The sequence below is a fragment of the Zingiber officinale genome, chromosome 9A (genome assembly GCF_018446385.1).
Source record: "Zingiber officinale cultivar Zhangliang chromosome 9A, Zo_v1.1, whole genome shotgun sequence".
Lineage (NCBI taxonomy): Eukaryota > Viridiplantae > Streptophyta > Magnoliopsida > Zingiberales > Zingiberaceae > Zingiber > Zingiber officinale.
The window spans coordinates 9,080,898-9,106,260 of NC_056002.1; the positions used below are offsets into that span (position 1 = coordinate 9,080,898).

The 25,363-nt window shown below is 40.7% G+C and overlaps 3 protein-coding genes and 2 non-coding genes across 5 annotated transcripts; 3 read left to right on the forward strand and 2 right to left on the reverse strand.

Annotated features, from left to right (window-relative positions):
- Nucleotides 1–6,344: 6,344 nt before the first annotated feature.
- Nucleotides 6,345–8,191, forward strand: LOC122018674 (omega-hydroxypalmitate O-feruloyl transferase-like). Its single transcript, XM_042576069.1, has 3 exons — nt 6,345–6,523; nt 6,598–7,023; nt 7,101–8,191. Exons 1-3 carry the CDS (start codon nt 6,521–6,523, stop codon nt 7,962–7,964), a joined length of 1,293 nt encoding a protein of 430 aa, XP_042432003.1. The 5' UTR covers nt 6,345–6,520; the 3' UTR covers nt 7,965–8,191.
- A 2,354-nt stretch (nt 8,192–10,545) lies between these two features.
- On the reverse strand, nt 10,546–11,003 carry LOC122019012 (auxin-responsive protein SAUR71-like). The gene is made up of 2 exons (XM_042576522.1): nt 10,999–11,003; nt 10,546–10,906 (listed from the first exon to the last, which is right to left on the reverse strand). The coding sequence occupies exons 1-2, from the start codon at nt 11,001–11,003 to the stop codon at nt 10,546–10,548; spliced, it is 366 nt and encodes a 121-aa protein (XP_042432456.1).
- Nucleotides 11,004–11,453: 450 nt separating this feature from the next.
- On the reverse strand, nt 11,454–12,134 carry LOC122019013 (ethylene-responsive transcription factor ERF062-like). The gene has a single exon (XM_042576523.1). It carries the CDS (start codon nt 12,132–12,134, stop codon nt 11,454–11,456), a length of 681 nt encoding a protein of 226 aa, XP_042432457.1.
- A 12,641-nt stretch (nt 12,135–24,775) lies between these two features.
- On the forward strand, nt 24,776–24,864 carry LOC122022156. Its single transcript, XR_006122884.1, has one exon. It is a non-coding gene; the product is annotated as a small nucleolar RNA R38 (small nucleolar RNA).
- A 75-nt stretch (nt 24,865–24,939) lies between these two features.
- On the forward strand, nt 24,940–25,025 carry LOC122022163. Its single transcript, XR_006122889.1, has one exon. It is a non-coding gene; the product is annotated as a small nucleolar RNA snoR20a (small nucleolar RNA).
- Nucleotides 25,026–25,363: the final 338 nt, after the last annotated feature.

Below are 25,363 nucleotides of genomic sequence, written 5' to 3' on the forward strand. Positions count from 1 at the left end.
CAACTTCCAGGTTAAACATGGTGAGGCACTAGGCCTTCTTGAGTTTGGGATTGTCCACCACTTCCTAGATAAAGTCTTTCAAAGAAATCAGATATTTAACTTCTTACAGTAAATTAGGTTTAACTACAGAGACCTCAATAGAAGCACAATATCGAAACATGAAATCGAAAAATAAAATCGATAACAAAATGATAACCTAAAACCGATAGCCTCTTGTGTTGGTGTTTCAAAATCCATGCAAATAAAACTAACTAATTAATTTGAAGCGGAAACCATTAATTAGTTATACCTTTCTTTGTAGCTAAAGAAAGATCTCTTGATCTTCTGTTGTATTCCTCTCCTCCTCTCGGACGTTGTGTGGGCAACGAACTACCAAGATGAATTCCACCCGAACCACTTCTTTTCCTCCAAGAAACTCGAGCCACCAAGGGATGCTAAAATAGAAAATTTCCTTCTTCTTCTTCTCCTCCAAGCAACTAGCCACCAAGTGCTACTCCTCTTCTTCTTCTTCCTCTCCAAGCAACCGGCCACAAGGATTTTCCAATCCTTGATGTCGTCAGCCCTAAGGAAGCAAAAGAGGAGACAAAAGGGAATAGATGCCGCTAGTTTTAGAGAAAGAAAACAAGGAGCAAGGGAAGAAGCAAGGGTCGGCCACACAAGGATCAAGAGAGGAGACTAAGGTTATGTTCTAATGAAGGCTCCCTCTCCCTCTCTTTTATAATCCTTGCTCAAGGCAAAAAAGGAAAGTTTTAAAACAAAATTAAAACTTCCTTTTAATCCTTGCTAATGACTAAAAAGGAAAGTTTTAAAATAAAAAATTAAAACTTCCTCTTAAACAATACATGGTCGGCCACACAAAAGCAAAAAGGAAAGATTTAAAATAATTAAAATCTCTCTCTTTTTAAACTTCCTATTGTACATGGCAATAAAGGAAAATTTTAAAAATTAATCTCACTCTTTTAAAACATGTAGACAACTACAAAAAAGGAAAGATTAATTAAAACTTCTTTTTTTAAATCATGGTTACAAAAAAGGAAAGTTTTATAAAAAAATTAAAATATCTCTTTTAAATATTATAGATAACTACAAATAAGGAAAGATTTTAACAAAATTAAAATCTCTCTTTAATCTTTTGTAGAAAGCTATAAAAGGAAAGATTTTAAAATTTTAAAACTCTCTTTTAAAACTATGAGGATGGCTATAAAAGGAAATTAAAATCTTCCTTTTAACCATTATAGATAACTAAAATCTCTCTTTTAACCATTGTAGATAACTACAAATAAAGAAAGATTTTAACAAAATAAAATCTCTCTTTTAATCATTGTAGATAACTACAAATAAGAAAAGATTTTAACAAAATTTTGTTTTAAAAACAAAACTTCCTTTTCCTTTTCTAGTGGTCAACCCCTAACTTCAGCACCAAGCTTGGCCGGCCACATCTTGGCTTCCAAGCTCATGCTTGGGCGGCCCCTTTGCACCAAGGATATGGTTGACCCATTACTTGGATAAGAAGTGGACTTTATGGATACAAGGATTTATAGAGGCTACAACAGGGACCGAGAGGAGAAATTGGTTTTGGTCTCCCGATGAATTTGAGCTTCCTATGTTCGCCTCGAACACCCAACTCAAGTTCATCAATAATAACTCATACCACTAAAGAGTTATTATTGCACTACCGCACCAATCCCAAATTACATTATGGGCTCCTTCTTATTATGAGTGCATTAATCTTCCTGTATTTAAGATATTGAATGCCTACTAATTAAATGAGTTACTGACAACTCACTTAATTAATATCTAGCGCCAAGAGTAGTACCACTCAATTTCATTGTCATGCCGGACTAAGTCTACCTGCAGGATTTACATGACAATCATTATGAGCTCCTCTAGGGAACATCATCAACCTAGATTACTAGGACACAGTTTCCTCCTATAATCAACAACACACCATATAAATAATATTATTTCCCAACTTATCGGGCCTATTGATTTAATGAACTAAATCTCACCTATTGATAAATCAAAGAAATAAATACTAAGTGTATGTGCTTGTTATTATATCAAGATTAAGAGTACGCACATCCATAATAACAAAGGTTTTGTTCTTTTATATAGTCAGTATAAAAAGAAACAATCTCAAATGGTCCTGCTCAATACACACATAGTGTACTAGTGTAATTTTATAGTTAAGATAAACTAATACTAAATTACACTACAACCACTCTAATGGTTTGTCCCATTCCATCTTGGTTGTGAACTACTATTTATAATTTATAAGGAACTGATAACATGATCTTCCGTGTCACACCAAACACCATATTATCTACAATATAAATTAAATGGACAATTACATTTAACATAAATATAGGCATTTGACCAATGTGATTCTTATTTCAAAATAAATGTTCATACAAAAAGCTAGGATTTTAGTATACATCCCAACAATCATTCGATATACGACTGATGCTTTTAGACCAGTCAGGATGAAGTTGAATCTCCTCCCAGGGAATGAGTTCTTTCGCCATAGGTAAAGGCTCCTCTTGAATAGCGTGGACTCCCCCGTCTTGGGTTTTCTGAGCCTTGCAGGCCTCGACCTTCACCATGTCTACATAACACATGTGTGAGACCAGTTGTTCGCCTCTAACTTCCCCGACCTGGTCTCCCACCGGAAATTTTATCTTCTGATGAAAGGTGGAGACTGTTGCTTGAAATTCATATAGGGTTGGTCTCCCCAAGATGACATTGTAAGAGGATGGGGAATCCACCACGATGAAGGTGCTCCTCTGAGTCCTCACCAATGGTTCGCTACCTAAAATACGGCTAGCTTAATCTGACCCATTGGTCGTATTTTATTACCTGTAAACCCGTATGATGCTGTGATGATAAGGGGCCCGCCTCGGCGCCACAGTGGAGATTAATGGTGGTGAAAGTAAAGATGGTCAACGGATGGATGGTCTTAACCGGTCGGGCAAGTCATATTCCGATCGGGGGTTAAGTACCGACCCACCATCTCCGACATGGAGTAGTCAAACTAACGCTCAAGGGAAGCGTAGAAGCCGAGCCGAGCGGCTCCTCTGCTTGGCCTAGTAGCAAACTCGAGACTAGCCGAGCACGCGGACAGTGAACTGCCCGTCGAGTGACTATCCCGCTTAGCCAAGCAATAGAGCAGGTGGATAGTGGGCTTCTAGCCGAGCGGCCATCTCGCACGACCCAGCAACAGATGACACCTGGACAGCGGAATCCCCGTTGGTAGGTCCTCCGGAGATCATGTCGATCTCCCGAATGGCAATATTTCCCCTATTCTCTTCCTTAGGAGATTCCATTTGGTCCTTGCCTCATCTTGCCTGTTGACTTCCCTGACCTCCTTTCTCAGGCAAGGGTTTGATTGATTATCCTACGATAGTGGGTGGATTGTCTAGCAATCTTTGGAGTTTGGGCACGATCTCGGGTGGAGGCAGGCCAAGTTCAACCGCCCGCTGAGAATCTTGGGTGAACTGGATGTAATCTCCAATGTAATAGGTGTGAAACCTATGATAAGTGCAGTAACGGAGCCCCCACTAGTCGGGTTTAAGAGCTTGGAGAGCCTCGACTCGTTGCACCGTTCTAGTTTCCTAGATGGGTGAGAAACCAGGTCGGGTATCCCTAGTACAGGTAAAGGGTCGAGCGGGAGGTTGGGGCGGTTTTCTTTCCGCCTTGTTGATAGGAGCAAACACTTTGGCTTCTTTTCTCTGAGCATCTTGGGCTTCCTCTACATTGATGTAGCTTGCGGCCTTTCCAAACATCTCATCGAAATTCTTTACGGACTCTCGAATGAGAGCTTGAAAGAATTCCCCCTCCACAGACCTTGGGAGAAGGCGCTCATCAGGATATCAGAGGTAGCGGATGAGACATCCAGAGGTACCTGGTTGAAGTGTTTTATGTATGCCCTTAGGGGTTCAGTGGACCCCTGTTTGAGAGCAAATAGGCAATGGTCCGTCTTTTGCTACCTCCTGCTGCTGGTGAAGTGGTGTAGAAAAGCGTTCTTGAAATCTCGAAAGCAAATGATGGATCCGACAGACAGTCTATCAAACTACCTTTGTGTCGAGCCTAATAGAGTATTTAAGAACACTCGGCACTTAATGGCGTTGCTATATTGATGAAGCAGCGCAGCATTTTGAAACTTGCGGAGGTGATCCTCCGGGTCTTCGTACTCCCCAATGGATGGGGGCTTATACCCCTTCGGTAGCTTTTCTTCTAGCACCCTTGGAGAGAAGGGTACCTGCAGTTCCTCAGGTACCTCCTTGGGCTCCTCCCGGAGGACTATGGGCTTCTCCTTTTATGAATCTCTTGGCAGGGAACTTTCGGTCGTGGAGGCCTGGTACTGTTCCTTCTTGTTGTTACGATCCCAGCCGGGGTCGCGATAGAAAGCTCGGGAGAAGTCTTCTGGCTGTTTCCTCTTAGACCCTCTGTCAGAAGCATAAATCTGGTCCTTCGAGGCCGCTGATCTCTTCGGTGGTTGTGAATCTACAGTATGCCTCTCGGAGGCTGCTCGTCTTTTGACTTCCTTGAACAACTCGTACTCTCCCGCTGTCATGGTTATGTTGATCTTACCGATGTCCTCCATGTTCATGTTCCAGAACAGGTGAAGAAGATTTCCACAGACAGCGTCAAATTGATCATATCCAAAATCTGAGTCAGACGAAGGCCGGCGAAGGTGGCGTTGGTGTTGATGGAAAGGCGACTTTGACTCACCCTGTGTCATCGGGAAAGTGAACCCCCACGTGGTACCAAAGGTCGATAGTAACGAAACCGGTGATACTTGGGCCCTGCACACACTCAGACAACACACTGAGTGTTAGAGACCAGAAATTAGGGAAAAAGTCCCTGGCACATGCCCTCCAATGCTCAAGTCAGGTTCTTTTTCCTCGGAAGAGTAGTGTACGAAAGAAGGAAAAAAAAATTGTTGAAGATGTGTGCGAAGGTGCACGTACCTGGCCAATAAAGAGGACCTCCCTTTTTATAAGACTCTGCCTGCCTTTTGAGCTTGATCGCTGCCAGAGAATGTTGGGTGTCAGGGTATGTCAGGGGAGGGAGGATTTCTAGCGGCCTCCCATTGGCCGGAGGAAGTTTCCACCTTTAGTGTGTGACAGACCATTGGAATATTCCCTTACTGATAGCAGTTATTCTCTGACAGGAGGTTATAATTCCCTGACATTATTGTCGCTTAGCTTTATCCGTCACGCATAGGTTCAGCTACAAACAGCTCGAGGTGACTGCTTAGATATGCTACAAGGATTGAGCCTTAATGAAGAGGATGACCCGTGTCGACCCAACCGGGGCTTATCGAAGCCTGTGGCCAAGGATCCATCCTTCATAATCTGGCTGCTGCATAGTCGGTCGGGGATTGTCTCATTCCAGGGCTTAGACCCGGGGACTTGCCCTGCCTGTGACCGACTAGGAATTATGCGGCTAGTGATGCAAAGCGGCCTTGATTCCCTTCTTCCCTTGATTGTTGACTGCCACATCTTCTCGACTATTGACTACCGTGTGCTTTTGACTATTGTCTGTCATATCTTTTTTACTATTGTCTGTCACATTCTCTTGATTATTGACTGTCACATTCTCTTGACTTTTGACTTCCTGACCTTATCATGTCCCTCTTTTACATACCGTATCATCAAACAACAAAGGCGAGCAATACAACACAATTTAAATCATCCATCAATTTTATGATGGATATTAGGTTGCTCTAAATACCTAGAAACTTAAAACTAAGTATGAATCATTAGATCCGGTATGAATTATCCTGATATTTTGCATTGGGCATGGTGACGACCAGACAATCATTGTTTAATTCTTTTATGTCAAATAATACGCCTAAATATGTATGCTTTATCACTGTATTATCTTGTTAATTTTTTCTTTGGGCGTCCATAGAGGTTCTAGCATGAGCTGATCCTTTTGTGATTGCTTAAAAATTACTAAATGGTATTTTCTCCTTTCTTAGAATTGTAGTTGTGAAGTTGCATGTCCATGCCACACAACATGCATGGTTCGATGTATTCTCCTTTGGTTTGTTCACCGAACCATGCATCAACCATGACCTAAAGATCTATCATTAAATAATTTCACATATTGATTCTCTGCTTTTCTTCTTACTCAATAATTTAACTTCTTTTCTGAATTAGTCAAACGCAACCCACTGTTACGTGTTGATTAGGAGGCCAACCACAGTATGGCCGGCTGCTGTAACTAACTCAGTAGCTGCGTTTGGTTGATTGGTTCCATGGCAGTGACCAACCCCAACCATGGCCCGTTAGATTCGAACATATATCCTCCAACCCTAACAACAAGCTACCGCGGCCTTCTCATCTTTGAATTCAGTCTCTTTAGTCAGTTCAGTTAAACAGGTGAGCGCCATGCATGGCTTCCCTTCTATAAATAGCTCCATTTGCTAACCCACAATCAAGAAGCATCGATCCTCTCTAGTTCTTGCATATCGACAGCATCGAGTTCGTGTTCGTGTTCTTCAGTTATCGAAATGGTACTGCAATCTCAACTCGTTATATATATATAGGTTGAATAATTACGATACAATTTTTCTCTACGTTTGATCAGGTTGCCGAGCTGAACGTAAAGCAGAGGGAAGCAACTCTAGTGGTGCCGGCGGCGGAGGAGACACAGAAGGGCCTCTACTTCCTCAGCAACCTGGATCAGAACATTGCGGTTGTAGTGCAGACAATTTATAGCTTCAAGTCAGGGGAGAAGGGGAACGGCACGGCGGCGAGGGTGATCAAGGAGGCTCTGGCCAAAGTGCTCGTGCACTACTACCCGCTCGCCGGTCGCCTTACCCTCAGCGCCGAGGGGAAGTTGATTGTAGACTGCACCGGCGAGGGCGCGGTGTTCGTCGAGGCTGAAGCCGACTGCGAGATGGAAGACATCGGAGACATTGGGATTAAGCCTGATCCGGCCACGCTGGGGAAGCTCGTTTATAACGTTCCTGGTGCCAAGAACATATTGGAGATACCTCCATTGGTTGTTCAGGTCTGATCTTGCTCTTGAATGATTTGATTTGATTTGATTTGGTCGATGATCGCAATTGATTAATTCGGTATATTCAGTTAACGACTTTTACTTGCGGGGGATTCGTCTTGGGGTTGTCGATGAACCACTGCATGTTCGACGGCCTCGGCGCGATGGAGTTCGTGAACTCGTGGGGCGAGACGGCGCGCGGGCTGCCGCTGTCGGTGCCGCCGTTCGTCGACCGCACGGTTCTGCGGGCGCGCGATCCGCCGGTGATCGGCTTCCCCCACCACGAGTTCGCGGAGATCGAGGACGTCTCGGAGTCGGCGGCGCTGTACCAGAAGGAGGAGATGCTGTACCGCTCGTTCTGCTTCGACCCCGACAAGCTGGAGGCGGTGAAGCGGCGGGCGACGGAAGGCGCCGGCTCGCCGACCAAGTGCACCACCTTCGAGGCCCTGGCGGGCCTCGTGTGGCGCGCGCGCGCGCAGGCGCTGGGGCTGCGCGCAGGGCAGCGGACCAAGCTGCTCTTCGCGGTCGACGGGCGTCTGCGCTTCGAGCCGCCGCTGCCAAAGGGCTACTTCGGCAACGGCATCATGCTCACCAACGCGCTGTGCACGGCAGGGGAGCTCCTGGAACGGCCGCTGGGATTCGCGGTGGGACTGGTGCAGGAGGCGGTGAGGATGGTGACGGAGGAGTACATGCGGTCCGCCATAGACTACTTCGAGGCGACCAGGGCGCGGCCTTCGCTGACGGCGACGCTGCTGATCACCACCTGGTCCCGTCTGTCGTTCCACACCACGGACTTCGGGTGGGGCAAGCCGATTCAGTCGGGGCCGGTGGCGCTGCCTGAAAAGGAAGTGAGCTTGTTCCTGGCGCATGGCAAGGAGAGGAAGAGCATCAACGTCCTGCTGGGGCTCCCGAGCTCAGCAATGGAGAGATTCCAAGAGCTGGTGGAGATATAGATGTGGATGGTGGTTATTGTGCTTAATTATGAATAGAATAAGCTTGAGGCGGATAACCTAAACTGAAAGTAATGAACTTAAAAAGTATATGTAAGTCTGATCAAGGAGTTTGGAGGTTAGTGATATAGTATGTTTTGTAAGGGAATCTAGAGGTAATATAAAATTGATGGTTAAAATGATGTAATAATTAAAGTAAAGCTGCACTTATCAAGATAAATTACCACTTAGAAGTGAGGCCTTCAATATAAATTCGGATGAACTTTAATTTGGTTGGGTTGGAGCCACGGGGAGCAACTTCTTTTATCTTATGGGCAAGTTTCTCAACATACGGTTGATTGACCTCATACTTAGCTCCTTATTTTTACGATACAATTCTCAGTATACAATCGGTCGACGATCTAAAGTGTCGGTCGAACTTAAGTGTCTCAGCGCCCCACTTAATGCCAATACACACAGAATAAACTCAGTCGACTCCTACAATGATCGGGCATATGAGGCTCAGTTCCCTGATTCTGCAATACAACTCTCAGCATATGGCTAGCCGGCCAGAGGGTCAGTCAGCCTTACAGGGCATAGTTCCCCATATGTCAGCGTTAAGACAACTCTCAGTATATGAGAGGTCGTCCAAAGAGTCGATCAAACTTAAGGGACTTTGTTCCCCACTTCTCTTGCCAGCCTCCCAGCATACAGTCGATCGGCCTCCAGAAGACAACGTAACATTATCAGAGAATCACAATAATCTGTTAGAAAATAACAACTACTTGACAGAGAATATTCCACCACAAAGGCATTTACAGGAAACAAAACCTTCCTTTGAGAGTGTTCGTGCAGTTTTCATTGCCTGACATTACTTAGCATTATTTGACATCTGACATTCTCAACCGTCTCATTAATACGAGAGTTACAAAAGATGATTCATATGCATAAAACAGAACCTTCCTCAAAGGGTAGCTATACACATTCCATTACTTGACATATTATGACACAAGACATTTTCTAACACTTCATGATTACAGGATTCTAAGGGTCAGTATAAAAAGGGATTCTCTCCGTTGACTAGGTATGCTTTATAGCGTTAGAATACACATGCATCTACTATTTATTTTCTTATCCACATTTCGCTCAACTGTTGTATTAATTTGAATATCGGAGTCTACACCAAGATCTTCCCTCCTTGATTCTTATTCTAATGCTCCCTTTTGTTCTCTTTATAGTATGCAAAAACAACGTATCAGATGTCATTTCTTCTCTATTCTAAAGTATTCTCATGGTCAATAATAAAATCATCTATCCAACCCATCATCTCTACTAAGTTTTTAGACCAGATCAATTAGGACGAGGAGTACGACATAATTAAGAATACATGAATAGTTCAGTGTGTTAATTTGAAGCACGCCACGGTAATTAGATGCATGCTATACTTGAAATTTCACTATAAATTGATTTTGTATTAAAATGCATCAGATTTTCTATGATATCATGTTTTTAAAGATAGCATATGCATGCGCAATTGGATAACAATTCGGGTCGAGTTCGAATGGATAGGTTCTAACTTAATTAATATTTCGGGTCAAATTATTCGATCCGAATCTGATTCGTTTATCTATATTTGATCCGAATCCAACCTGAAACAACTCACAATTCAAATCTAATTTGAACCCGATCCAATCCAAAAATAACCTATTTATATAAACATGCTCATCTTAACTCGAATCCGACCCGAAAAGATCTATTTTATTAAATATATTCATTTTAATCAAAACTCAATCAGAATACGACTGGAACCCGATCTAAAAATAATTATAAACGGATTCGTGAATTATGATTGAATCATTTCAATCTAATTTGAATCTGACACATTTATTAATTATATCAATCAGATTGACCTGAATCCAATAAGATCGGATTCTACTCTAATTTTTTTCATATTCAATTTGCATCGTGTTTTTATATCAGATCAGAAATTGTCACCATTAATATACATTTGTTCCGCAAATTCCATATTTTTATAGAATTTATAAGTATTTATAAAATTTAAGCTATTTGAATAAACTTTACTCGTCAAATTTAAATAATATTAATATATTTGGACATTTTTGACTTGTTCAGATATTTGCTTTTATACTTTAATTTAAATCTTGAATTGATGGGAAATATGCAAATGGTTTAATATGTGAGGAAATGTATAAACTTAAAATATAATTGACTTCTTAATATTTAAATTTTTTTCCATATTGGTTCCAAACCTTTTCCCGTTTGATTTCGTTTGTCAGATCAATAGTCAAATAAATTGAATTATATAAACAATAGTAACTTATTCAACTCGACTAAAAGCTCAAATTTAATAAATTTCTTTAGTAGATAAACTTAAGAAGCTAAAAATTAAATGAATGAATAAAATTTAAAGACATTCAAGTTCGACTCGCCTCATCTTCTTCAATATTTATTGCTAAATCTGTATATATTCAAATAAATTGAAAACTAAAAACAAGTGGACAAACTCAATTTTTGCTGATTTGATTTATCAATTATAGATGTGAACGGGTGTAACACTCACTACAGCTGTAGGCATCGCCGACGACTAGAAACCGCCGGCGACAATAAGCCTAGAGGAGCTAATTAGAAGCTGGTGACACGACCCGGCGCTGTAGCACTTGCAGAAGCCCGCGCCAGACGCGGTCACCGCCGCCATCTCCTTCTCCATCTCGCACATGACCTTTTGGAAAAGATCGACGTCGCATGGGAGCTGGAGCGGGTCGTTGCTGGCGAATCCGTACGCCAGTTCCGCCTGGTCCAGCAGCGCCTGAAACAGCGGGTGCCCGATACAATCCGTCTTGATGACGAACCGCTCCTGGCTCGGCCCGACATGGACGACCGTGAACCTCCCTGGCCAGGTCGCCGTCGTCCGCTTGATGTCTGAGGTCGTCGCCAGAAGAGGGTTACTCCGGTCAGTGGCGGATCCATAAATTCAAGCATAAAAGAACGATTTTTACGTGAAATAAAAGATGATATCCTTTATCTCTACTAATGGAACCCCATAATAATAAGGTAATGGTCAGAGCTCCTCCTCTTGGTGTATTAGAAGGAATATCAAGAGGTATCATAGCCCTAGCCCCGGGATAAAAACTGCGGGTGTCTTATTGTGACACTCCATGACAAATAATAGGATTGATTATAAACAATGAAATTTTGTTTGCAAGGAAACAATTTCAATATTTCTTTATTGTATGCATGTATTAGAAGGAATCCCAAGAGGCATAATAAATTTCATACTTTTGTATTTGCATATTTCTTTGATCATTTAGACCGAATATTAACACCTTGATTCAATCACAACACAAGCAATCTAACACACCTTCAGTAAAATAAAATAAAAAATTTCAAGAACACAAATTCTTCCACACAGAATTCTGACTATTTTTGCAATACCAAATCAACTCAAGAACACATTTTAATCAAATAAGCTATGCCGAAAGAATCTAAATGCAATTAATCGAGATTCGCCGCCGCCGCCGTGGTTATGAGAGGAAGAGAATCCCAAATCATGTCCATGTCAAGAGAAGGCATTCTGCTCAACATCACCCCACTCGCGTCATCCCTCTTCGCCTCCTTCCCAGCGATGGCGACCGACGCCGGGTTCTCATCGCCCCCCGTCTTCTTCTGTTTCTTCGCCGGCGACGGCGACGACGCGGCTGAGTCGCCGGTGGCGAGCTTCGCGTCCAGCAGCGCTGTAATGGCCGCATGGTGCAGCGGCCTCCGGTGTTGTTGTTGTTGTTGCTGCTGCTGCTGCTGCGCGTGTGGGAAGTTGAGGCGCGCGGCGTCGCCGCGCAGCTTGTAGGCGGCGATGTCGTACGCGATGGCGGCGTCCTCGGCGCTGTCGAAGGTGCCGAGCCACACCCTGGCCCGCCGCCGCGGCAGACGGATCTCCGCCACCCACTTCCCCCACTGCCGCTGCCGGACGCCTCTGAACAGCTTCTCCTGCCGGGCGGCGTGGCCCTCCGCCCACTGACTCCGGCTATCCAACGGGAGGCCAAGATCGAGGCCATGTTGGGAAGGTCGAGAGCGCTCTGCCTTGCCGTCGTCGAAAGTGATCATGGTAGCGGCAGCGTCGGAGGAACTACTGCAATTATTACTTCCGTTCTGGAAGCAATAACCACCATTCATCGCCATTGACGCCGATCGATTCCTTCGTTGATTGCTGCTGTTGCTTCTCATTATTTATGTTGTTGAAGCAGAGGAACGAAATGGATTCCATTTTTTTAAGGCACATTCCTAACCTTTTTCTGTAAATATATTTCCCTTTTTTAAGATAGAATAATTTTCTTAAACACATTGTTATTAGGTTGGCTTCATCTGGATTAGGATAATAATTCTGCGTTGAGCTAACACTTTTTAAATAATTAACGATGTGATAGGATGAGAGGTTATTTGAATGGGGGCCATGTTCTACACGATATTGTTTTTAGTTTAAGCAGCACTTTCCAGCAAGGCATCGACAAGGATGAGACCATTGGTTTGGTGAGACAAATTAATATACACAAACCTTTTTGACGTCGCATTGTTATAATCTTTCTGACCAAAAACAATTTGCTATAATTTTTATAGCTTAAGTATTCCATAAACACAGGAATTGCATCAAAGAACTGAAGGTGCAGAGATGTTAGAGATACCAAGGACTTCATGACATGAACTCCACCTCCATAAGCGAATAACATCATGAACAAGAGCTTAAATCTCAATCATTAACATAACAAAAAAGAAACGGTATCGTAATTGTTATGAATCATGAGAGGCATCACCTTCAGGTGCATAAATAAGAGAGGTCAAAGACATGGAGAGGAAAGTGACACGACAATGGACGAGAAATCAGAAAGAGTTTTTATATATATAAAAACTTTCTTAATTTAAGCGATAGGATTTGTTAGCATTTCACTCGAAAGTAATTAGAGTGGCTTTTCTTAATTTTAGGGATAAGATTAGTTAATACTTTGTCCAACGTGATTGATTCCGAATTGTGTAAGCTCAGTCTGTCGGGATGATTAGTTGACATTATTGCTTCTTTAGGTTCATTTTCTTCGTGCTGAGCTGAGCCATGATCAGAAGAGCTTGGCAATAACAACGTACAGTAAGTTGCTAATGGAGTTTCTGAAATTAGTTCCATGGTTAGGAGGAAAAACATGCATGCTATTTGATATCTTGATTGATTTTTTTTTAGTTGACATTAATACCTACCTCTTTGAATCAAGTAATTCTAAATGACCGATTTAATTTCACGAAAATTTTCCATCGATTAATGATTATTAGAGTAAATCGGTAAACACTTATGAAGATTCTTTTAAATAGCTATTGTCCTTAGGACTGTTCTTAGGCATACTTTTCATTAATGGAAAAATCTTCAGTAGTACATTATATCCGTCATTCAAATTTTAGATCTTTTAATTATTCAATGGAGAATCTAATCATTCCATCATTATCCCGAGACATATGTCTTAAGTGATATTGATCTTATTTATAGAGGTAAATCAACTATAAAAGGAAGAAAAAACGAACATAAACAAAGATTATAAATGATTATTTATTCAAGGGTTTAACCATTACATTATTATCCTGTGACATACATCTATAGTGTTATGGATCTTATTTATAAGGTAAATTGACGATAAAGGTAAGAAAAAAATGAACATAAACAAATATTACAAATATACGGTTGATTATCTAACAATTACATTATTATAGGTGCAGTGGAAGCCGACAAGAGGGGGGTGAATTATCTGCAAATAAAAATTATACCCTCCTCAAACTTTCAACTCAAAAATAGCAACACTAAAATAAAATAATTAAGGAAAACGAAATAGAGAAGACCCGGAATTTACTTGGTTACAACCAAGACGGTTGTTAATCCAAGGAGATGAAAAGCGCAGTAAGAAAACTCCTTCTCTGAAGGCGGAGAAGTCTTTTACACACTTGGAAAGCTCAACAGTTGCTAGGAAATCTAATACTGAGTTGAATAAATAATTCCTAGCTCCAGGGGCCTTTATATAGCTCCTGGAAAGTCTATCCCGAGGGTCCAAGGAGCCTCCAACAAGGTTCAAGGCGCCTCCAGCACGGTCAACGGATAAAATTTTATCCGCAACGCAAACGGTAAAACTGACCGGTTGAAGATGCCTTCATCAAGCTTTAAGGCGCCTTCATGTTGAGGGTGTCTTCATGCTTCATGAAGGCGCCTTCAAGCTGGTTTTCCAGCTTGAGCTTCTTTTCCAACTCCATTGCGTTGACTTCCGATGCTCTGATAGTTTGGGTGATTCAGCCAACCGAAATAGGGCTCACCCGAATCCAATTTCCGGCCTTCTTCTCGAGCAGCCTTCCTCACCGGCTTAACGTCCCCGAACGCCGCGCACGTTCTTCTCGCCCACTGGTGTACTCTTCCGCAGCTTCCTCGTCCTTTGGACGCACCGAGCCCGTCGGCTCCCTTCCCGTGTCGTCCTTCTCGCTAGCTGCGTCTTCCGCTCGACTTCCTGCGCTCCTAAGTTCCTACACACTCAGACACAGGGATCAAATACAAAGCAGGATCTAACCAACTTGGTTGATCACATCAAAACATCCACGAGGTCCAACAATCTCCCCCTTTTTGATGTGCATTAACCCAAGTTCAAGTTAGGATATAAAAATAAATAGTAATTTAAAGAAATTACTAACTAACAGTTTAAGCATAAAAATTGCAATAAAAATTTGCAATACTAAAAGAATTTTGAAATTATTAAATTTTCCTAACTCCCCCTAAACTTGTACCTATTTCTCCCCCTTTGATCACAGCAAAAACGGGGTAAACTGAAGTTTTTGAAGATTTCAAGTAAACTGAATTTTTCAGAAAAATTTTCTAAGTTAAAAATTAGTTTTTAGAATTTTTAAAAAGAATTTCTAAGTAAAAATTCTAAGTAACCAGAATTTTTAGAGTTTTCAAGAAAAAGTTTGAAAAACTTTTAAAGCATTATTTAATTTTAACTTCTAATGCTTTTACCAGAAAGTGGATTAAACATTTTATTCCGATATTTCGGCTTCCAGGTCGTGGCGAGGCACAAGGCCTTCTTGGTTATTGGAGCAACAACCACTTCCTTAGACAAAGCTTCATAAAGAAATTCATTGTTTAATTTTACTTGCTGTAAGCTCTAACTTCAATAAGTCTAATTTATCAAAGACTTTGGAATCCAGTATAGATTCCTTCCTACTGGGTTAATTAAAAATCTATGGGGTACATAAGTTTTAAGAATTTTCCTAAGTTGACCTTGATGCTTTCTAATATACCAGTTTAATTTACCAAAAAAATTTTAATTTAGATTTTTTAAAAACATTTGAACATGCAACAGATTTCAATTTTTCAATTTCATTTTTCAATTTTGCATTCTCTAATTTCAAATGTTCATTTTCTTTTTCTAATTGATCTAACTCTTTAGAAAGAGACTTGATAAATAGAAATAACTGAGTAGGGTTAGATTACGCACCTTACTTACCTGACTAGGTGATGTTCCCCCTTCACTGCAGCTTTCTTCTTCTGATGTTCCTCCCCCTTCATCTATGCTCATCTCGGAGCTTGAGTCATCTTCGGGAAGATGGTTAGCCATCATCGCTAACACGGAGAAAGCTTCGACGTCTGATTCGGAAGAAGACGAATCAAACCAAGTGGCCTTCAAGTTCTTGTGCTTGGATGATTCTGATTTCTTGTACTTTGTCTTTTCCTTCTCCTTCCCCATTTTCTTCAAGTCCGGGCAGTCATCTTTGATGTGCCCTTCTTCGTTGCAGTTGTAGCAACGAATCATCCTTTTTCTTTGCTGATGTCTCTTTGTCTGCGATCTAAATTTATTAGATTTAAAAAATTATTAAAGCGTCTTACCAGTAGTGCCGCTTCGGATTCGTCGACCGAGGCTTCGGAGTTAGAACCGTTTATTTTTTCCTTTAAGGCAATGTTCTGACTAGTCTTCTCTACTCCATTGGGCTCTGCAACTCGAGATTCGTGAAGTTCAAAAGTAGAAAACAATTGTTCTAGAGTATTTACCTCGAAGTCCTTAGAGATGTAGTACGCATCTACTAAGGAGGCCCACTCTGAAATTCTAGGGAAGGCGTTGAGCGCGTACCGGATCGAGTCTCGGTTCTTTACTTCTTCTCCAAGGTTGCTTAATTGCGTGATCAACTCTTTAATCCTCGCTAGGAGTTGCGCTACCTTCTCGCCTTGGTTCATCCGGAGGTTCGTCAACTGGATCCGGAGGATGTCGCGGCTCGCTAGCTTCGCTTCGGAGGTACCTTCATGAAGCTCCAGGAATTTTTCCCAGAGATCTTTTGCAGAGTCGTAGCTTCCTATCCAATTTACCTCCTGAGATAGCGGAACGCTGAGCAGGTAGAACTCAGTCTTTCCGTTAGCGACAAAATTGGCTTGCTCCTTCTTGCTCCACGTGTTTTCTTCTTTATCTTTCGGCGCTGCATATCCATATTTCATTATTAAAAATATATCAAATTCAGTTTTAAAAAATACCTCCATTTTTCGCTTCCATGTAGCGAAATCTCCGTCGAACTTTGGAGGATGAATATTTGCTCCGGCCAACGTCTTGATCATTGTGCTTCAGTCGGCGATTAGTCCTTCTGAGGCGGTCTGACTCTGATACCAATTGTAGGTGCAGCGGAGGCCGACAAGAGGGGGTGAATTACCTGCAAATAAAAATTATACCCTCCTCAAACTTTCAACTAAAAAATAGCAACACTAAAATAAAATAATTAAGGAAAACGAAATAGAGAAGACCCGGAATTAACTTGGTTACAACCAAGACGGTTGTTAATCCAAGGCGATGAAAAGCGCAGTAAGAAAACTCCTTCTCTGAAGGCGGAGAAGTCTTTTACACACTTAGAAAGCTCAACAGTTGCTAGGAAATCTAATACTGAGTTGAATGAATAATTCCTAGCTCCAGGGGTCTTTATATAGCTCCTGGGAAGTCTATCCCGAGGGTCCAAGGCGCCTCCAACAAGGTTCAAGGCGCCTCCAGCTTGGTCAGCGGATAAAATTTTATCCGCAGCGCAAATGGTCAAAACTGACCTATTGAAGACGCCTTCATCAAGCTTTAAGGAGCCTTCATGTTGAGGGTGCCTTCATGCTTCATGAAGGCACCTTCAAGCTGGTTTTCCAGCTTGAGCTTCTTTTCCAGCACCATTGCGTTGGCTTCCAATGCTCTGATAGTTTGGGTGATTCAGCCAACCGAAATAGGGCTCACCCGAACCCAATTTCCGGCCTTCTTCTCGAGCAGCCTTCCTCACTGGCTTAACGTCTCCGAACGCCGCGCACATTCTTCTCGCCCACTGGTGTACTCTTCTGCAGCTTCCTCGTCCTTTGGACCGTGTCGTCCTTCTCGCTAGCTACCTCTTCCGCTCGACTTCCTGCGCTCCTAAGTTCCTGAACACTCAGACACAGAGATCAAATACAAAGCAGGATCTAACCAACCTGGTTGATCACATCAAAACATCCACGGGGTCCAACAATCTCCCCCTTTTTGATGTGCATCAACCCAAGTTCAAGTTAGGATATAAAAACAAATAGTAATTTAAAGAAATTACTAACTAACAGTTTAAGCATAAAATTTACAATAAAAATTTGCAATACTAAAAAAATTTTGAAATTATTAAATATTCCTAACTCCCCCTAAACTTGTACCTATTTCTCCCCCTTTGATCACAGCAAAAACGGGGTAAACTGAAGTTTTTGAAGATTTCAAGTAAACTGAATTTTTCAGAAAAATTTTCTAAGTTAAAAATTAGTTTTTAGAATTTTTAAAAAGAATTTCTAAGTAAAAATTCTAAGTAACCAGAATTTTTAGAGTTTTCAAGAAAAAGTTTGAAAAACTTTTAAAGCATTATTTAATTTTAACTTCTAATGCTCTTACCAAAAAGTGGATTAAACATTTTATTCCGATATTTCGGCTTCCAGGTTGTGGCGAGGCACAAGGCCTTCTTGGTTTTTGGAGCAACAACCACTTCCTTAGACAAAGTTTCATAAAGAAATTCATTGTTTAATTTACTTGCTGTAAGCTCTAACTTCAATAATTCTAATTTATCAAAGACTTTGGAATCCAGTATAGATTCCTTCCTACTGGGTTAATTAAAAATCTAGGGGGTACATAAGTTTTAGGAATTTTCCTAAGTTGACCTTGATGATTTCTAATATACCAGTTTAATTTACCAAAAATTTTTAATTTAGATTTTTTAAAAACATTTGAACATGCAACATATTTCAATTTTTCAATTTCATTTTTCAATTTTGCATTCTCTAATTTCAAATGTTCATTTTCTTTTTCTAATTGATCTAACTCTTTAGAAAGAGACTTGATAAATAGAAATAACTGAGTAGGGGTTAGATTACGCACCTTACTTACCTGACTAGGTGATGCTCCCCCTTCACTGCAGTTTTCTTCTTCTGATGTTCCTCCCCTTCATCTATGCTCATCTCGGAGCTTGAGTCATCTTCGGGAAGATGGTTAGCCATCATCGCTAACACGGAGAAAGCTTCGACGTCTGATTCGGAAGAAGACGAACCAGACCAAGTGGCCTTCAAGTTCTTGTGCTTGGATGATTCTGGTTTCTTGTACTTTGTCTTTTCCTTCTCCTTCCCCTTTTTCTTCAAGTCCGGGCAGTCATCTTTGATGTGCCCTTCTTCGTTGTAGTTATAGCAACGAATCGTCCTTTTTATTTGTTGATGCCTCTTTGTCTGCGATCTAAATTTATTAGATTTAAAAAATTATTAAAGCGTCTTACCAGTAGTGCCGCTTCGGATTCGTCGACCGAGGCTTTGGAGTCAGAACCGTTTATTTTTGTCTTTAAGGCAATGTTCTGACTAGTCTTCTCTACTCCATTGGGCTCTGCAACTCGAGATTCGTGAAGTTCAAAAGTAGAAAACAATTGTTCTAGAGTATTTACCTCGAAGTCCTTAGAGATGTAGTACGCATCTACTAAGGAGACCCACTCTGAAATTCTAGGGAAGGCGTTGAGCGCGTACCGGATCGAGTCCCGGTTCTTTACTTCTTCTCCAAGGTTGCTTAATTGCGTGATCAACTCTTTAATCCTCGCTTGGAGTTACACTACCTTCTCGCCTTGGTTCATCCGGAGGTTCGTCAACTGGGTTCGGAGGATGTCGCGGCTCGCTAGCTTCGCTTCTGAGGTACCTTCGTGAAGCTCCAGGAATTTTTCCCAGAGATCTTTTGCAGAGTCGTAGCTTCCGATCCGATTTACCTCCTGAGATAGCAGAACGCTGAGCAGGTAGAACTCAGTCTTTCCATTACCAACAAAATCGGCTTGCTCCTTCTTGCTCCACGTGTTTTCTTCTTTATCTTTCAGCGCTACATATCCATATTTCATTATTAAAAGTATATCAAATTCAGTTTTAAAATATACCTCCATTTTTCGCTTCCATGTAGCGAAATCTCCGTCGAACTTTAGAGGATGAATATTTGCTCCGGCCATCGTCTTGATCATTGTGCTTCAGTCGGCGGTTAGTCCTTCTGAGGCGGTCTGACTCTGATACCAATTGTAGGTGCAGCGGAGGCCGACAAGAGGGGGTGAATTACCTGCAAATAAAAATTATACCCTCCTCAAACTTTCAACTAGAAAATAGCAACACTAAAATAAAATAATTAAGGAAAACGAAATAGAGAAAACCCGGAATTAACTTGGTTACAACCAAGACGGTTGTTAATCCAAGGCGATGAAAAACGCAGTAAGAAAACTCCTTCTCTGAAAGCGGAGAAGTCTTTTACACGCTTAGAAAGCGCAACAGTTGCTAGGAAATCTAATACTGAGTTGAATGAATAATTTCTAGCTCCAGGGGTCTTTATATAGCTCCTGGGAAGTCTATCCCGTGGGTCCAAGGCGCCTCCAACAAGGTTCAAGGCGCCTCCAGCTTGGTCAGCGGATAAAATTTTAGCCGCAGCGCAAATGGTCAAAATTGACCTATTGAAGGCGCCTTCATCAAGCTTTAAGGCGCCTTCATGTTGAGGGCGCCTTCATGCTTCATGAAGGCGCCTTCAAGCTGGTTTTCCAGCTTGAGCTTCTTTTCTAGCACCGTTGCGTTGGCTTTCGATGCTCTGATAGTTTGGGTGATTCAGCCAACCGAAATAGGGCTCACCCGAACCCAATTTCCGGCCTTCTTCTCGAGCAGCCTTCCTCCCCGGCTTAACGTCTCCGAACGCCGCGCACGTTCTTCTCGCCCACTGGTGTACTCTTCCACAGCTTCCTCATCCTTTGGACGCACCGAGCCCGTCGGTTCCCTTCCCGTGTCGTCCTTCTCGCTAGCTACGTCTTCCGCTCGACTTCCTGCGCTCCTAAGTTCCTGCACACTCAGACACAGAGATCAAATACAAAGCAGGATGTAACCAACTTGGTTGATCACATCAAAACATCCACGGTGTCCAATAATCTCCTACTTTTTGATGTGTATCAACCCAAGTTCAAGTTAGGATATAAAAACAAATAGTAATTTAAAGAAATTACTAACTAACAGTTTAAGCATAAAAATTGCAATAAAAATTTGCAATACTAAAAGAATTTTGAAATTATTAAATATTCCTAACTCCCTCTAAACTTGTACCTATTTCTCCCCCTTTGATCATAGCAAAAACGGGGTAAACTGAAGTTTTTGAAGATTTCAAGTAAACTGAATTTTTCAGAAAAATTTTCTAAGTTAAAAATTAGTTTTTAGAATTTTTAAAAAGAATTTCTAAGTAAAAATTCTAAGTAACCAGAATTTTTAGAGTTTTCAAGAAAAAGTTTGAAAAACTTTTAAAGCATTATTTAATTTTAACTTCTAATGCTTTTACCAGAAAGTGGATTAAACATTTTATTCCGATATTTCGGCTTCCAGGTCATGGCGAGGCACAAGGCCTTCTTGGTTATTGGAGCAACAACCACTTCCTTAGACAAAGCTTCATAAAGAAATTCATTGTTTAATTTACTTGCTGTAAGCTCTAACTTCAATAATTCTAATTTATCAAAGACTTTCGAATCCAGTATAGATTCCTTCCTACTGGGTTAATTAAAAATCTAGGGGGTACATAAGTTTTAAGAATTTTCCTAAGTTGACCTTGATGCTTTCTAATATACCAGTTTAATTTACCAAAAATTTTTAATTTAGATTTTTGAAAAACATTTGAACATGCAACAGATTTCAATTTTTCAATTTTGCATTCTCTAATTTCAAATGTTCATTTTCTTTTTCTAATTGATCTAACTCTTTAGAAAGAGACTTGATAAATAGAAATAACTGAGTAGGGGTTAGATTACGCACCTTACTTACCTAACTAGGTGATGCTCCCCCTTCACTGCAGTTTTCTTCTTCTGATGTTCCTCCCCCTTCATCTATGCTCATCTCGGAGCTTGAGTCATCTTCGGGAAGATGGTTAGCCATCATTGCTAACACGGAGAAAGCTTCGACGTCTGATTCGGATGAAGACGAATCAGACCAAGTGGCCTTCAAGTTCTTGTGCTTGGATGATTTTGGTTTCTTGTACTTTGTCTTTTCCTTCTCCTTCCCCTTTTTCTTCAAGTTCGGGCAGTCATCTTTGATGTGCCCTTCTTCGTTGCAGTTGTAGCAACGAATCATCCTTTTTCTTTGCTGATGCCTCTTTGTCTGCGATCTAAATTTATTAGATTTAAAAAATTATTAAAGCGTCTTACCAGTAGTGTCGCTTCGGATTCGTCGACCGAGGCTTCGGAGTCAGAACCGTTTATTTTTGCCTTTAAGGCAATGTTCTGACTAGTCTTCTCTACTCCATTGGGCTCTGTAACTCGAGATTCGTGAAGTTCAAAAGTACAAAACAATTGTTCTAGAGTATTTACCTCGAAGTCCTTAGAGATGTAGTACGCATCTACTAAGGAGGCCCACTCTGAAATTCTAGGGAAGGCGTTGAGCGCGTACCGGATCGAGTCCCGGTTCTTTACTTCTTCTCCAATGTTGCTTAATTGCTGATCAACTCTTTAATCCTCGCTTGGAGTTGCGCTACCTTCTCTCCTTGGTTCATCCGGAGGTTCGTCAACTAGGTCCGGAGGATGTCGCGGCTCTCTAGCTTCGCTTCGGAGGTACCTTCGTGAAGCTCCAGGAATTTTTCCCAGAGATCTTTTGCAGAGTCGTAGCTTCCGATCCGATTTACCTCCTGAGATAGTAGAACGCTGAGCAGGTGGAATTCAGTCTTTCCGTTAGTGACAAAATTGGCTTGCTCCTTCTTGCTCCACGTGTTTTCTTCTTTATCTTTCGGCGCTGTATATCCATATTTCATTATTAAAAGTATATCAAATTTAGTTTTAAAAAATACCTCCATTTTTCACTTCCATGTAGCGAAATCTCCGTCGATCTTTGGAGGATGAATATTTGCTCAGACCATCGTCTTGATCATTGTGCTTCAGTCGACGTTTAGTCCTTCTGAGGCGGTCTGACTCTGATACCAATTGTAGGTGCAGCGGAGGCCGATAAGAGGAGGTGAATTGCCTGCAAATAAAAATTATACCCTCCTCAAACTTTCAACTCAAAAATAGAAACACTAAAATAAAATAATTTAGGAAAACGAAATAGAGAAGACCCGGAATTAACTTGGTTACAACCAAGACGGTTGTTAATCCAAGGCGATCAAAAGCGCTGTAAGAAAACTCCTTCTCTGAAGGCGGAGAAGTCTTTTACACACTTAGAAAGCTCAACAGTTGCTAGGAAATCTAATACTGAGTTGAATGAATAATTCCTAGCTCCAGGGGTCTTTATATAGCTCCTGGGAAGTCTATCCCGAGGGTTCAAGGCGCCTCCAACAAGGTTCAAGGCGCCTCCAGCTCGGTCAGCGGATAAAATTTTATCCGCAGCGCAAACGGTCAAAACTGACCTATTAAAGGCGCCTTCATCAAGCTTTAAGGCGCCTTCATGTTGAGGGCGCCTTCATGCTTCATGAAGGCGCCTTCAAGCTGGTTTTCTAGCTTGAGCTTCTTTTCCAGCACCATTGCGTTGGCTTCTGATGCTCCGATAGTTTGGATTATTCGGCCAACCGAAATAAGGATCACCCGAACCCAATTTCCGGCCTTCTCCTCGAGCAGCCTTCCTCCCATGCTTAACGTCCCTCGAACGCCGCACACGTTCTTCTCGCCCACCAGTGTACTCTTCCGTAGCTCTCTCGTCATTCGGACGCACCGAGCCCGTTGGCTCCCTTCCCGTGCCGCCCTTCTCGCTAGCTGCGTCTTCCGCTCGACTTCCTGCGCTCCTAAGTTCCTGCACACTCAGACACAGAGATCAAATACAAAGCAGGACCTAACCAACTTGGCTGATCATATCAAAACATCCACGGAGTCCAACAATTATCTTGAGGCATATATCTGGCGTGATATTGATCTTATTTATAGAGGTAAATCAGGTAAATCGAGCATAAAAGGAAGAAAAAAACTAACAAAGATTACAAATACACTGGTACAAACCAAAAGCAGTAAAATGAGGAACCAGAAGGGAATTAAGAAAAAAACATATACAGAGTCATCACAAGGAATTAAAAATATAATCAGAACGCTCTTTTCCCGAAACAACTACAACTTCTTACTACGCTAGGGATTAACATAAAAAATTTCAGGAAGCTTATGGTGCTAGAAGTAGACAAGAAGATAAGTCAGCTGCCACAAAATAAATAAATAAATAATTAATTAAAAAAATAGAATACTGAAACAACACTTGAATAATTTTCTTCAAAGGCACGATTCAAGTTAAAGGTGGTACTAATCCCATGGATTGGTGAATAAATGAGCCAATAAACTAAAATGAGGCTATGATTGATAAAGTTTTACAATATTGGTCCAAATAAAAATAATGATTTGATAGACTAATTAAATTTTATGTGATGAAAGGTGCAAATGTATTCTATACATGGAGGAAAATAATTAATATATATTGCAAAAGAGGATGAAGGGTAAAATAGGAGAAAATTTTAACTTTGTTTATAAATATACCATAATCAAGTGTTAATATATCAATGCAATATATTCACTATAAATTATATATAAAAAGTTAAGATTTAACCATTATTGCATTCAATAATTATATATTATATATTGATTGAAATGCTAAAAGAACTCGTTTTTAAAATTATAGGATAAATATTTTCGTAAAACTTAAGCATAAGTATATAAGTTAACATGCACTAACCAATCAATTCAGTTTTAAACATGTTTATCTATAATTATATTATTATGAAGATGGAATTTCTGTAAAATGATTAAATTTCATTAATATATAATTATTAAATTTTATAGAACTTTCATATTTTTTTTCTTCAATGTGGTCGAACCCGACCTGGAATCATAGCCATGTGCTAGGCGTGGCACGGTTGATGGGCCAGGCTAAGCACGGCCCATACTAAACAGCAACTAACGGGCTTGATCGGGAGTCTCTGCGAAACCCTAATTCGCTCATCCTCTCCCTTTTTATATCGACGCACCACATCCACACCGATCAACCGCCGCACTTGTTTTCTTTCTTCTTCTTCTTTCAATATTTTGGTTTCTTTGATCTTCCATCTTCTATTTGATTCATTGGCTCATGTTGGGGATTCTAAATGATGAGCAAATCTTTAGAAAGGAGCCCATCCAATTGGATTGGCTGCGATGATGCTTTCTTGTAAATGAATAGGAAGAGCTGATAGATTTCCCATGGTTTGTTCTTTTTCTTTCTGTTCATGTTTGTTTTTTTTCCCTTTTGGTTTGTTCTTGGATTTGCTGAGCTTTACATTTTTTTTATATCAATTTTCAGAAGTTTGTTTGTTCCATCTTGTGGATGATGAGAATATTCGTAAAATACAGTTATCCCTGTCTGATAAATTCATATGGTGCTGTCAATGTTCAATCTGACACATTTTCTGCTAGTTTTCTTTGTTTTTTTAAATCTTCTGATTGATCCGTCTTCTCTTGGAATCAATCAGCCATCTCTGTTGCCCATGATGACTATTTACATGGCTGAAAGCAAGTTATAGCACTTGTTTTATGCTGAAATAATTGAGAACTAGGACGGTCTGAGGCAGCAACATGAGATTACTGGATTGTTAGATTCAATTAATTTTATTTCGCTTGATCCAACTAGTTTATTAATCAAGTAGTTTATTTTATCTCAAAATAGGGTTTTACAGTTTATGGTTGGTAAAATACCTTTTAACACCTTATTACTTTTATTAATTATTTTTATCAGTAGCATTTTATCTCTCTATATTTAAAAATAAAATTTTATAAAAGATAATTATATTTTTTATATTTTTTATATTTTTTAATAGTAATTTTAAAAAGGGGGAAAACAATTGATCATTATATTTTTAGATAAAATTTTCATAAAATTCATATATATTAACATAAATAACAAAAAA

Coding starts and splice junctions, on each gene's coding strand:
- LOC122018674 (XM_042576069.1), top strand. Junction 7,024..7,100: donor TACCTCCATTGGTTGTTCAG/GTCTGATCTTGC, acceptor CGGTATATTCAG/TTAACGACTTTTACTTGCGG.
- LOC122019013 (XM_042576523.1), bottom strand. CDS start 12,134: ATGGCGATGAATGGTGGTTATTGCTTCCAGAACGGAAGTAATAATTGC.